Source organism: Aedes aegypti, chromosome 2 (assembly GCF_002204515.2).
Source record: "Aedes aegypti strain LVP_AGWG chromosome 2, AaegL5.0 Primary Assembly, whole genome shotgun sequence".
NCBI lineage: Eukaryota > Metazoa > Arthropoda > Insecta > Diptera > Culicidae > Aedes > Aedes aegypti.
The window spans coordinates 67419347-67432394 of NC_035108.1; the positions used below are offsets into that span (position 1 = coordinate 67419347).

At 38.5% G+C, this 13048-nt stretch overlaps 1 protein-coding gene and 1 non-coding gene across 2 annotated transcripts; one reads left to right on the forward strand and one right to left on the reverse strand.

The window, feature by feature from the left end:
- Positions 1-1086: 1086 nt before the first annotated feature.
- Positions 1087-8777, reverse strand: LOC5570385 (cuticle protein CP14.6). Its single transcript, XM_001659055.2, has 2 exons — positions 8643-8777; positions 1087-1888 (listed from the first exon to the last, which is right to left on the reverse strand). Exons 1-2 carry the CDS (start codon positions 8652-8654, stop codon positions 1487-1489), a joined length of 414 nt encoding a protein of 137 aa, XP_001659105.1. The 5' UTR covers positions 8655-8777; the 3' UTR covers positions 1087-1486.
- A 3497-nt stretch (positions 8778-12274) lies between these two features.
- Trnaa-agc lies at positions 12275-12346 on the forward strand. Its single transcript has one exon. It is a non-coding gene; the product is annotated as a tRNA-Ala (tRNA).
- Positions 12347-13048: the final 702 nt, after the last annotated feature.

Here is a 13048-nt window from a genome sequence, read left to right on the forward strand (position 1 = left end):
GTGGGGCAAGAGTTTCTTTTTAAGATTTCTAGCTCAAATCAAATCAAAACTTAGAAGTGTCATGGTGGTTCAAGTAAGAGACTTTCACTCCAAATATCATAAAAATCGATTGAGATTTGGAAAAGTTATGGCTTTTTGTTGTTTTTCGACGTAAATATTGTAATATTTGGTCAAACTTTCGATGCATGTAACCAAATGAAGATAAAATATTATTCAACTTTTTATGTAAAGGCGTTTATAGGCCTATCATAAGGATGCTTTGACGTGTATTAGTTTTTCCATAAATAGTTGGAATCAATTTTTGGCCCATAGCGGGGCAAAAGTTCGAATCTGCGGGGCAAAAGTTCGACCCATGTATAAACCCATGGAAAATTTTTCAAATTTCCTGAAATCTACATATTATCTTCAAATTTAGCGAAATTTGCCTGATCGTGCGAAAAATGTCACAAAAATTTAACATTTTCACTTTGTTTTGCGAAAAACTGCTTTTTTTTGGGTGTAGTACAATTGACCCTGTTTTGGGCATTTTTTGATGAAAATTTAGTGTGTATTTTTCGGCAAACGTAAGATTACGACTGGTATAACGTATGCCTGGCATAAAAGTATTGATATTTTGTGTTTTAGCCAACGAACTTTTGCCCCACACTAGATTCGAACTTTTGCCCCACCGGTGGGGCAAAAGTTCGTTTAAGACAATCAATTTTGAAACAGTTATAACTAAAAATGGGTAAATAGTTTGACACAAGTTTGTTCAGCAAAGTTACAGCCAATATGTTGATGGTTCGCTGTATGGTATTTGTTTTGTTCCATCAGCTGTTATTTTCCTGGAAACATTGATTTTACCACTAAGGTCGAACTTTTGTCCCACCTTACTCTACTCACCATAAGCTACTTGATGAGATTCATAATTTTGAACTACTGTAGTGAGAGAAGCCACGTGTTTTTTGCGAAATTCAAGCCTGCTACTATTACCATTCCAAGTCCTGCAAATGAGAGCAAATTTTGCAATACCTAATAGGGATTCTTTGATTTATAAATTGATTTGGATTTTGTGATATAGAAATCGTATCATTAACAGACAACCAGTTTCGATCAAAACTTTCCAGTTTCACTTTTATTCCACGACTATAACGATGACACGTTCCTTCGATATGTACAAAATAGGTTACCGCTAAATACAAATTACAGCACTCTCGATGTTGTTTGCTCTCCTTCCCTCTCTTAAGGTGGGCCCATTTTTTTCAATAAAATGTGCACGGAATTGGTCCAGTTTTGACCTGAACTCGTAAGTACGTAAACAAAAATCGTAAAATACAATTAGGTTGTGCGAGACGCAAGAAAAAACACAAAGGTTAAGGTGTCCAATGTAAAACTATTTACAACAGATATGGCGCTACGTCATATTGTAATCCTATTTGGGGTATTGGTATTGTATTGGAGGAGTATTGGTCAGGGTCCGATCTCTGTTCGTTCGTTCGTCCGCAGCTTATTTCTTTCCGCTCAGCCGGGCAATGGCAGCATTCAAAGCGTCCAGACTGAAGTTGGGGTCATCACGTGGTGGGTTGGCGCGGATCAGCTCCAGGGTGCGCAGGACGTGTTCCGGAGCGGGCTGGTCCACGGGCAGATGGGCTCCCTGTGGCTGGAAGCCGTTCTCGTCGGCGACGTAGTTCACGGTGTACTGGACGCCGTCTTCGCCGGTGTACGAGTAGCTTCCCTGGGCCGATTGTCCGCCGACGCCGCTTTCCTGGGCCGAGATGCCGTTGCTCGTTTCGTACCGGTACTGGTAGGAGCCATCGGGGTTCACGACGGAATCTTGAGCAAGGACCTGGGCTTGAGCGTCTTGTGGGTTTTGGGCGGCGGCTAGCGCGAGCACGGCGGAGATGACAACCTGGTAGAAAAAGAGAGAAACATATAGGATTGATACAGAGTCTGAGTATATGATTATCAAAAATCTGATTCAGATTTATTCTCAAAAATTACAGATTTTTTTAGTAAAACGATTAATATTGGTTGAGTTTTGCTTAGCCTAACGCGACAATGCAGAAATATTTCTTGATAGCATTCCAAGAGAAAGCTCAAGACAATTGCAAGTAAAACTAAATTAAAGTACAGGTCGCCAAACCCTGAAAATGTCTCAGATTTCAAGCAAAATACAGAGTATAAAGTTTGGGGAAGTCTCACAAGTAACTCTTGGGGAAGACACATACGAGCTTCCAAAAGAAATACCTGACAAGATTGTAAGACAAGCCTCGTATAAGGCTCAAAGACCATTATTGGTAGGCATTCCAAGGGAGGTTCTTGACAACATAACAAGGAAGAATATGAACTAAGTTTCAAAGACGGAAATAAGAAGACTCGAAAGTGATTTCAAACAGTAGGTTAGAAATTCCAAGGAAAACGTCGAAGAGGATTTTGTAAATAGTTTTTAAGAAACATTTCCATGAAAAATTGCAGATATATACCAATGTAACATCTGAACACAATCTAGAAAGGGGTCCAGAATGGCCTTCATGCGAAAATTTTGAATAGAGCTTCAAGTGAAGGCAGGGTGCGATTCTAAACCAAGCCTCTAAGGAGATTTTAAGGAAAAGTTCTATAGAAAAATCCATACAGTTTTTTAAGGGAAGCATTAGAATAGATTCCGAGTAAAATCTTAGATGAGATTTCAAGAATATTCAAAATATGTGATTCCAACAGTAGACTGAAATAAGTGGCGTAAAGAAGTCCTAAATGAAATTTTAAGGGAACTCCAAGACACTAATAATAGAAATTCTTGGTATCAGTTTTCCCATGAACAGAACCGATGTTCAACTTTGGTTTAAACCTTGCAACTAGTGTTAAACTGCGAACGCGCTTCGTCTCTGTACCAGTGTACCACTCCAAACCCGGTTTCGGTTCAAACTTTATTCAAACAATGGCACAAAGTAGATAGACAGCGAACGGTTGCAAATCCACGCGAATAATTTTCTACGATCATATATAAAACTTATTGGTACAAATCGACCTTTGAAAAAGACCCTGGAAGTTTGAATAAATTTTTTATTTATAGTAAATCAACTCAGATCAATATTTTAGGTACCGCTTAGCGGTAACTTTATGAAAAAACAAAGGATTTTACTATATCATACAACAAGACACGATAAGTAGAAATTGATAAGCGTGGATTTCAACTTTTTTGTCTGTCTGTTTTGTGCCATCGTTCTCAACCTCGGATGTAACCGAAGATGTACCAAAATTTGAACCGCAGTTGCAATCGAGCTACAAATGTACGTCTGGTCAAACCGGTGTTCGAAACGATGTTCACTTTACGCATGTTTGGGATAAGGTTCGAGTAATTAAAAGAAGGACCCAGATGGTATTAAACAAAGAGGTCATAAACAAGTTACAGGAGTTTTGCAGATGAAAAAAAAATATCCGAGGAAAAATTTAGGACAAGATTCTTAGGGAGGTCGCAGAAGGGATTTAAATAAAAATACAGGAAGGTATTCTCAGGAATATTTCGGATTTGGTGTCTACCAAAACCATAGATGAGATTGTAAGGAAAGTCCCAAACCGGGTATTAAGGCACAATTCAAAACAGTACTCCAATTTTAAAAAGAAACGGATTCCAGCTGAAGCCACGAAAACGGTTCAAAGTAAAGTTAAAGACAGCAGTCTTTAGAAAGTTACAGAAAGGATTTCAAGGAAAGTACAGGAAGGTATTCTGGGGAATATTCCGGATAGGGTGCTTAACGGAATTATAGACGAGATTGAAGGGAAGTCCCATAGCGGATTTTAAGAAACAATTCAGATGAAGTGAGGACAGGATTCCGGGAAAGTTACACATGGGAAATCAAAAGTATTCAATATGGTTTCAAAAGAAGCTCCAAATTTAGGGAAACATTTTTTCGAAAACAAACAAATGAAATTTCCAAACATTTTTTCATGGGGAATCTTAAATGGCATACCTATGAAACGTCTTAATACGTTCATAGTCTACGAATATATTAGACAGAGAAGGATGAGATTTTAGTCTACGCCTCAAAGCAGATTTCTGAAGAAGCCTGACACTAGATTACTATATCATTTGAGGAAAAATTCCATGAAAAGACAAGAATTCAAGGAAAACTCTGAATGGGTTTCCAAGAGAGGTCCATGTAAATTATAAACGTCGAATTGAAAATGGATTAAAAATAAAATCATGGAAAGGATTACAATTGGAGTTTTGGAGTCCAATAAAAACTAAAGATCATATTCTGAGGCGAAATTTTAAGATTTACGTACAGTTTTCCCAGAGTGGAAGCAAATGACAATGAGGATTTCAATAAAAAACTTTGATGAGATTTCAAAGAACATCTCGAATAGAATTGCATAGGTTTGTTTAAAGGTTTCGTAATGGAATTCCAAACCGAGTCGCGTGGGTAGCCCAAGGATTGCGAGGAAAGCCTCAGAAGGATTTCCAAAGGGCGTCGTTCAAGCAATCCTATGGTACGTTTCTAATAAGATTCCAATAGCAGATTTCACGGGATTCTTTTGGATGTCCAAAAAACAGGGGTTCAAATAAAGATTTAGCTATTTTTGACAGGAATCTAAGGAGAGGTTCTTAGGGAAATGGGGCTCAAAGATACTTTCAAAAGGGGATTTCAGAAAGGTCCGAGAAGGAAAGTTTCTAAGGGAAATCTTAGGTATAACTAGGCGAGCCGTGGATACAATTTTGAGGAACGAGCCAGAAGAGATGCCGAAGGAAACTTAGAGCGTTTATAGGGATTAGTTTTATGGGCAGATTATACGTTTATTCAGAACGAAATTCAAAGAAAGATCGGGAAAGATTCTTAGTAAAGATTCGCAAAAAGAATTCGAGCCGTTCAAGAGATCCGGGTCACACGATAGAACAAGTGATCCGTGGCTGTTTTTTTTTTGGCGAAAGTCGGTTCATTTGATCACCATGAATCAGTCTATAGTGTGACCCAAAAAAAAGCGAACTAATTTTTTCGTTCGATTCACAGCTTTGTTATAACGCTTGATACGCGTCTTGGTTTGCGCGCCACGGCACACATGCAAACACAGTTTGCTCCAGCTCCAAACTCTCAGCATACACATTTTTGGATGGGACTCCAAGGCAAGCTTTAGTCAGGATTTCCTTGAAAGTTTCAAAGGAGTCTGTTCGAAATTTTCTGAAATGTTTTGGGCAGATTTCATGGAATACTCGAGGCAGAATCTTATGACTTTTCTGGAATGGATTCACATGGAGCTATTGAATGAGATTTGAAGGAAAACCGCGAAAGTATTCCAAGAGAAGTCATTAACAAATGTGATTTCTAGATTCTTGTGTTGTTATCTTAGGTAATCGAATAGGATGTTTGAGATTTTTCTCTTCGATGAAAAGCTATTCGAGTATGGGGATTCAAGTGATGTCCTATTCATGGTTTAATTTATACTTTAGGATTGGATCCTGGCAAAAATTTAGAGAATCTTTCACTTATCGCTCTTTGTAACAATCATGATCTGCTACACATCATGAGAGTTTCTTCATCGTCTACTGCTACAGCTCTGATTCCATCGGAGAGATAAAACCCAATTAAGCAAGCTCCAAACCTGGGGGACGCTGTTGCTAGCAGATGTTCGAGGATTGTTCATCATGCCAAAAGAGTAAAACACCTCAAGTGAAAAAAATAGTGTTATCATTGCTCTTTCATTGAGGCTCTCCTTCACTGCTGCTGTTTACCAAGCTTGTTACAACTTGCGAAACATTGCTAATCATGGTCCGATACAGATGCGATGTTTCTCTTCGCTTACTTTGATCGTGCTTCGGAATCAAATGAGAACGAATTCTGCAATGCCTGATTCTGACACATAGGAGTTGAAACTAAGTCCTAGTATGGATTGTAAGGTGTTTCTCTGGACGGGAGTTCATGGCAAGCCTTGGAGATATTCCATAGGGCATCTCAGAAGCAATTCTAAGGGAAGTTTTAGATTAAATTCAAATAAATATTCTCACAAGACTTTAAAAGAAAGCTTGACTGGAATTCCTTGTGAATTTCTCATCAGTACTCAAAGAGAATTTCTTGATGGGATTGTTTTGGAAAGTCTTTTAACAGTCAGAGTTGTGAAAAGCTCATATTCTCATAACTCATTATTGAGATTTTTCATGCATGAGCATGAGTTGTCAATCAAGCAAATCAGCAGCAAAAAAATCATGAATAAATTGGCTCATCTATTTGATTCATTGCCTCAAATTTCCTCAGTGTTAGTAGACTCACTCTAAAGCCTTAATCAATGAGCTCTGCAGAGAGAGCAAACACATTAGACATCAGTTTCACAAATTTCATGCTAGAGATTTTTATTCAAAATCACTTAATCATACTCAAGCATTCGGTAATGATTCATTTATAAAACCCGTCAAAAACTCGTGAAAATCGAATGTTGTTGTACACGTCATAAATGATTATTATAATTGTACCAGACTAACAAGACATCATGGCTTTATGCGAGAAAATTGAGGAAATACCGAAGCATTGAATTAAACAGATGAGCAAACTCATCCGTGATTTTTTGACTGCTGAGTTGCGTGATAGACAACTCACGCATGAAAAATCTCAAGCGTGATTGATGGGATTTTGAGTTTTTCACAACACTGGATTTCTCCAGAGCGTGGTAATTTCTAACGTAAGCTATAATATTCGGTTTCCACTAGTTTTACCGTGATTAATGACTGTATCATTTTTGACAATTTGATTGAGTGAAATTGCATGAGATTCGCGAAGCAAATCCCTAATGAGTTTGCTCTCACGAGAGAGTTCATTGATTGATTTAGAGTGTGACGGTAGATTACGGTAGATTCTGAATAAATGTCAAAGGAGGTACCGGAGATTACTTCAAAGAATTCTTTAGAAGTATTTGACGATAACTTTTCAATGGGATTTCATATTCTTAAACAGAATACCAAGAGCAACCCTGGATAGGATACTGAGGAATATCCTGGAAAAGATTTCAAAATAAGGCATTGACGGGACTCCAATGAGAGTCACGGAAGGAATCGATAATCTGATTGAATCAAGAATAAAAGTCTTACAATTTCAATACCTAGATCACATCTGACAGAATCTGACATCATATATCTGCAATCCGTAATAAAAAAATAGCCATACAAAATATCCAATTCCAGCTACAATGTTCTGCGCCAGCTTTTACGACAGTAATCACAACCGTCCCTCCCCATTTCGACACTTCCCCGAGTGGCGCTAATTTCTAATCAAGCGGCGCTCTTTTGTTTATTTTCGCCCCAAACTCCACCCTCATTCGACAAACCGATCGTCTCGCCACGCTGTCTATTGGCGGCGCGACAATGATTTTGAATTTATGTTTTTTCTCCCATCGTCATCAGTAGACTTAGCACTTGAACCTCGTGGCTGGCTGCCAAGGCATGGCCAACACCACTTTTCGGTGGCGGCAACTTGAAAAGCATCGCCACCGAGCAGATAGTAGTGGAAAAAAAATCAACAACGCCCTCTTCTAATAGCAAACAATCATCGCCGTCACCCGAAGCTTGAATGACTGCATAATGGAACCATTTGAAAAAGCAAAGATGGCCAAAACCTCTAAGGGGATTTAGATGACTTTATGCAAAAGTTAACATCTCTGTAACAAATTATTTAAAGTTCAAGCCACAAGGTTAATTTCAGCAAAAGTGTTTCTCTTAAAAAACTTTAGAGGGTTAGTGTCTTTAACAAAATTGTAGATATTAAATTCTTAGCAACGCTTTGCCTTTGTGAAAAAAAATATATTATAGGAAGGTGGTAAGATAATCTCAAAATCAGTTTTTAAACTTTTCTTTGCTTAAATTGGAAAATATCAAAACAGTATGTTTCGATATTATTTCGATATTTGATACATTTCGATATCGACATCAATATTTGATATCTTATTTCGATATCGAGCCCTGAAGAAGGTCCGATCTGTGGACCGAAACGTCGACGATTGAAAAGAATATATGCATTTTTAAAAGGAAGCGCATCCGAAAGTAAGAGTCCTTGATAATATCGGCGATGCCAGAATCATTATTTAGGGAACTTAAGTGTTGTTTTAAAGACAATTTAAGCTTTCAATCATTGAATTCAATAAAAGTGTAGAAGAACCTTCCGAACATATTCTGTAAATACACCGATACCAGAAAACGTTATCTAAGACCCCTTAGAAGTTTTGATCTCAGTTTTCGGAAATGATCCCATAGTGCGACGGTCTACACTTGGGGTGTTGTGTGTGATTTGGGTAAACTTGATTAGCTTCCAAGTTGAGCTCCATTGTTTCGAGAGATGGCGTTGGCGCGCTTGACTTTGCTTATGCCGTTGTTATGGGGTGGTGCTTCTACAAGACGGTTTGGAGCAAAAATCGAGGACGCATTTGGACACTACTGGCACTACTGAAATTCGTCATGGGAGATTCAATTCCACACCGAGGCGCCGTCGTTATCTTCCAGTTTTGCGCCGCCACTCAGAACTGGGTCCATTGTCTTTTTGTTTCTTTTTTCGCTAAGCGAATGCACCACTTCTTCCAAGAACACAAAGCACACCATTTAACTTTTGAGAAGTCCATTGTAGTGGACGGACGAAGAGGTCACCAAGAATCTATTCTTCACCGGCACAAGAACTTCGAGTGTCACTCACCAGTTTGAACATTTTGGCTGAAGCTATTTGGCTGACGGAGCACTAGGCTTGAGGTTAAGCTATGATAAACGCAAATTCGAGACTGATATCAATTATCTCGCATCTTCACGCTTTTATAGTAGTTTGCAGGTTGACATATTGGCCGCCGGACCCAGTAGCCGGCCGATCAGCCGAAACACGACGACCTGTCGCTCATCTCGGCTCCAGTTGGCTCCGAGCAACTCTCCCGCGCACACGATCGACAAGTTGATCTTCTTCATCGTGCCGCATCGCGTCATAGCGTTCGAACGCTCTGCGAAGATGATTCAGAGCCCCCCCCCTTGATCCCCTTCACCAATTCGCACCGTTCGGTCGCGATTCGAATGCATCTCGGCCGGAGGCTTGAGGATCAACCTACAACTCTTTCACTGTTGTTGGCTTTACGGTGAGAGTGAGGTGTTCTTAGGGTGACGATCATGAACGAAGATGATCGCCGGTAATTTCTATGTGGGCATACACGCATGTATCGGAACAAATTCGGGTGCGCTGATGGGTGATCATCGATTTTGGTTTGGTTTCTTTGTCTTCGCGAGCCGGCGCTGGCTGGCGCTGGGAAATCCCCGGTAAAGCTTGGTTGCACTTGGTCATGTGCACATGTGGTGCATGGAACGTTCAAAATGCGGTAGACATTTTTCAACAGGATTGAAAAATCTACTGCGCTCAGTTTAACGATCAGTTTGGCGTCGCCGCTAGAATGAAATATTCAAATCAAATGTGACTACATTAAAAAAAATGGGAAGTAGTAATTTAAAAATATGTGCCAATAATAATGCGAGTTATAAATAGAAGTTATGCAAGACAAGCCAATTTCCTGTGATGCATTTGTTTTCTTGTGTTGAATTCTAATATTAGATTAACATCACACTTAGAATTGAGAAAACCTTATAAAATTTATTTGTCTTAATTAGAGTTATTTGAAACATTTGGAGATATTTACAATGTGAATCTCGTAGAAAAAAGCCAAAATCCGAGAGATTTTTGACTTGGAAGTTTGAATGGAATGTTTAAGGATCTTGTTGAAGTAACTAGGGCTCATACTAGATAACAAATTAACTTAAAAAAATCCCATTCAAGCCAAATGTAACAAATTGATGAAATATCGTCTGTATCCACTTATTGAGAGAAATTCGAAATTTTGTGTTAAGAACATTATTTTGATCTTCAAACAAATTTTCAGGATTTTGAAAATTATTCTGAAGCTTTCTCTCTGGTTTAGTACTAATGAGTTACATAGAATATTTGATATTGATACATTGGAATAAATGTCAAATAAAATTATTAATAATTTAAGACAAAACCGTTGAAATTTTATATTGCCACATTTTATGCGTTATATTTATGTTGAGTTGGGTTAAGTTTTTTCTCTCTTATAAAGAGGTGAATTCGACTCACCTATAACAAATCTGAACTGCTAGGGCAAATGAAATGCTGTTAAAAACATATTATCGAAAGCTTAATTTAGTTTTATAAAATTAGGCTGATAGTGTTGCTTAACACGGAACATCGAGATATAAGAAGCGAATGCAATGTTTGAAATAATACTAATAAAGGTTAAAAAAGATCTTGTGGAGGAGGAAAATAGTTGTCAGCTCATAATAATTTGTATTGTTTTTTTGTAACATAATCTTATACATTTTTTAGATTAGTAATACTTTGAAGATGTTCGTAAGAAACATGCCAAAGAGTGCTACAGAAAACCTTTCGAGAGTAACTTCAGAAATTCTTCGGGCAGAACTATTATCAGTTGTTCTTCCGATATTTTCATATGCATCTTTTTTCCTCAAAATATGAGTTATCTATTTTTTGCGTCAATGATTTATACTCAACAGAAGCAAGAAATCAGTACTTCAGTGTATAGTAATATATAGATATTCTAGGGTCTAGTGAGTTCAAAACTCCGTTCAAGAATTTCACATTGAAAGGAACGCAATTCAAGAACTTAAAAAAAAAAATTTTTTTCTGCAGAGCTGGCCGTTCAAGACTATCTAGACAGTTTTGGGACGATAGACCGAGAAATGAAAAAAAAAAAATCATACAAGAGGTGGATTTGAAATTCGGAGTTTCTTGTCATTGAAAGTAGAGATAGCTGAATCTGTAGAATCCCAGTCAACGGCGATGAAGAAACTGTTTCCAGCAGGAATGAAAGAATATGAGGAATGTGTTCTAGGAATGAGTTGTATCCCTTCAAGTGACAACTGTACCTATTCTTCGAGAAAGTCTACAAAACATTCTGGCTGAAGAACACGTTCCCACAAAAGTAGAATTATTGCGAGTCGTCATGAGTCTCTTTGATCCGTTAGGATTGATAACGTTCTATTCGATTCACGGTAGAATATTAATGCGGGACGATTGTGCTACTTTTCCCCGAATGTCGGTTCCCCGAATGCCAGTTTTTCGAATAACCCGTTTCCCCAAATGCCATTTCCCTGAATGAGCCGTTTCCCCGAAAAGTGTAGCAATTCAAATAGGTGCTATAATAGTTTTCAGTGACAGGATGGTGAATTAGAAAGAATGATAAGCAATCAAAAGAAGTAGGTATTTAGTTATTCTTGACTGTTGCCTGGTATTTAGTCATTCTTTACATGTTGCCAAATGTGCTGAGGACGGTAATACTCGTAAGAACCGCCAATCAAATAAAGAAGGGTGCATATCAGATGACCAGTACGTTCACCCCCTTGAAATGTATAAAGTTATGACAAATATGAAAGCCAAAAACTTTTCGGGGAAGTGAGCTATTCGGGGAAACGGGATATTTGGGAAACTGGCTTTCGGGGAAACGACATTCAGGGAAAAGACATTCGGGGAAAAGTAGCACAACCATGCGGGACATATGGGCATCTGAGCTCAACTTGACAAATGTTCATTACGCGTGGTAAAAATGGATAAATTATGTGTGAAATTGTGAAAAAAAATCCACTTGCTTGGCTGTGATTTTATTTTTTCATTATTCCACCCATAATTTATCGATCTTTATCACGTGTAATTAGTTAATAGATTCAATAACCATGCTAATAGGATTACCGAAAACCTCAATATATGTGTTACTATATATAAGAGTGACTGCCTCTCTGTAGTAATCATGTCGTCATTTGAATTCAAACGACACGTTGATAGCCTTCCTCCATCTATACACTTCCTCAATACAGTTGTTGTGGAAGCGATGTGAGAATGATAGGCAAACAGATTCAACACAAAAAAATTGCACTCGCTCTGCACGCGTGTATGAAAAGGGTCCGTGTGATCTGTGGGGATTTGAATTCGAAACTCGTAACCAACTGAGTTATTGGATCACCAAGTGGCTCGGTAGCTTAGATGGTGGATTACCGAGCAGCTCAATATAAGCGTCAATTTTTATTAGAGTGTTACGACACGTTGATAGCCTTCCCACATCTTTACTCTTCCACAATACAGTTGTTGTGGAAGCGATACAGGTACGATAGGCTAACAGTTTCAACACTAAACAAATCGCACCCACTCTGCCCGCGTGTGTAGTAACATAAGATGGATGGATATGGGTTATGAAAGGGGTCTGCGTGGTATGTAGGGATTTGAATTCTAAACTTGTAACCAACTCAGTTATTGGGTCACCAAGTTGCTCGGTAGCTTAGTTGGTAAAGCGCTCGTCTAGCATACAAGAGTCCTGGGTTCAAATCCCAGCCGAGCACGTGGATTTTTTTCATAATTTCACCCACAACTTGTTCATCTTTACCACGCGTAATGAATTAATTAATTTAATAACCATGCGGATTGGATTACCGAACAGCTCAATATAAGCGTCAATTTATATTTGAAATTAGTTAATCTGGATTGTTCAATAGTTAATTCGATTTTTTGGGCAATCGTTAGTAATAACTAGAAACATTTTGGTCCGTTCCGTTTCAAACGATTCATAAGTTCCAACCTATAGGTTCAAAGACGAACTCGACAACTGTTATTAACATACAAGTTTTTTTTGCCAAAGTTGCCATTTTCGCATTCGTGTATCGTGTGACAGATAAAGGAACTTACGTATTCTCGGCAGTCTAAGCCGATGCCGCGCTTCTTTCTTTCTTCTCGGACATCAGCAGATAAATTCCGTGTTCGGCTGTTTACGTTTATGCGTTGCTCAATCCTCTATCGATTCACACCTACAGACTTGTTAAAATGCACTGACAAGAGATGCTCGCAGCGTTGTAAAAACGTTTCCAAAACGTTTTTACAACGCTGCGAGCATCTCTTGTCAGTGAGACTATTGTCGGCAGCCTCATTCTGTTCGGCAACTTTTCCATAAGAACTGCTGGTGAATCACTTCGGCAGCTACAAACCAGTCGCATTTCGAGGCATGTTCATTTGAATTGATGACATCTCTGGCGGTATTGTTTGTTCAG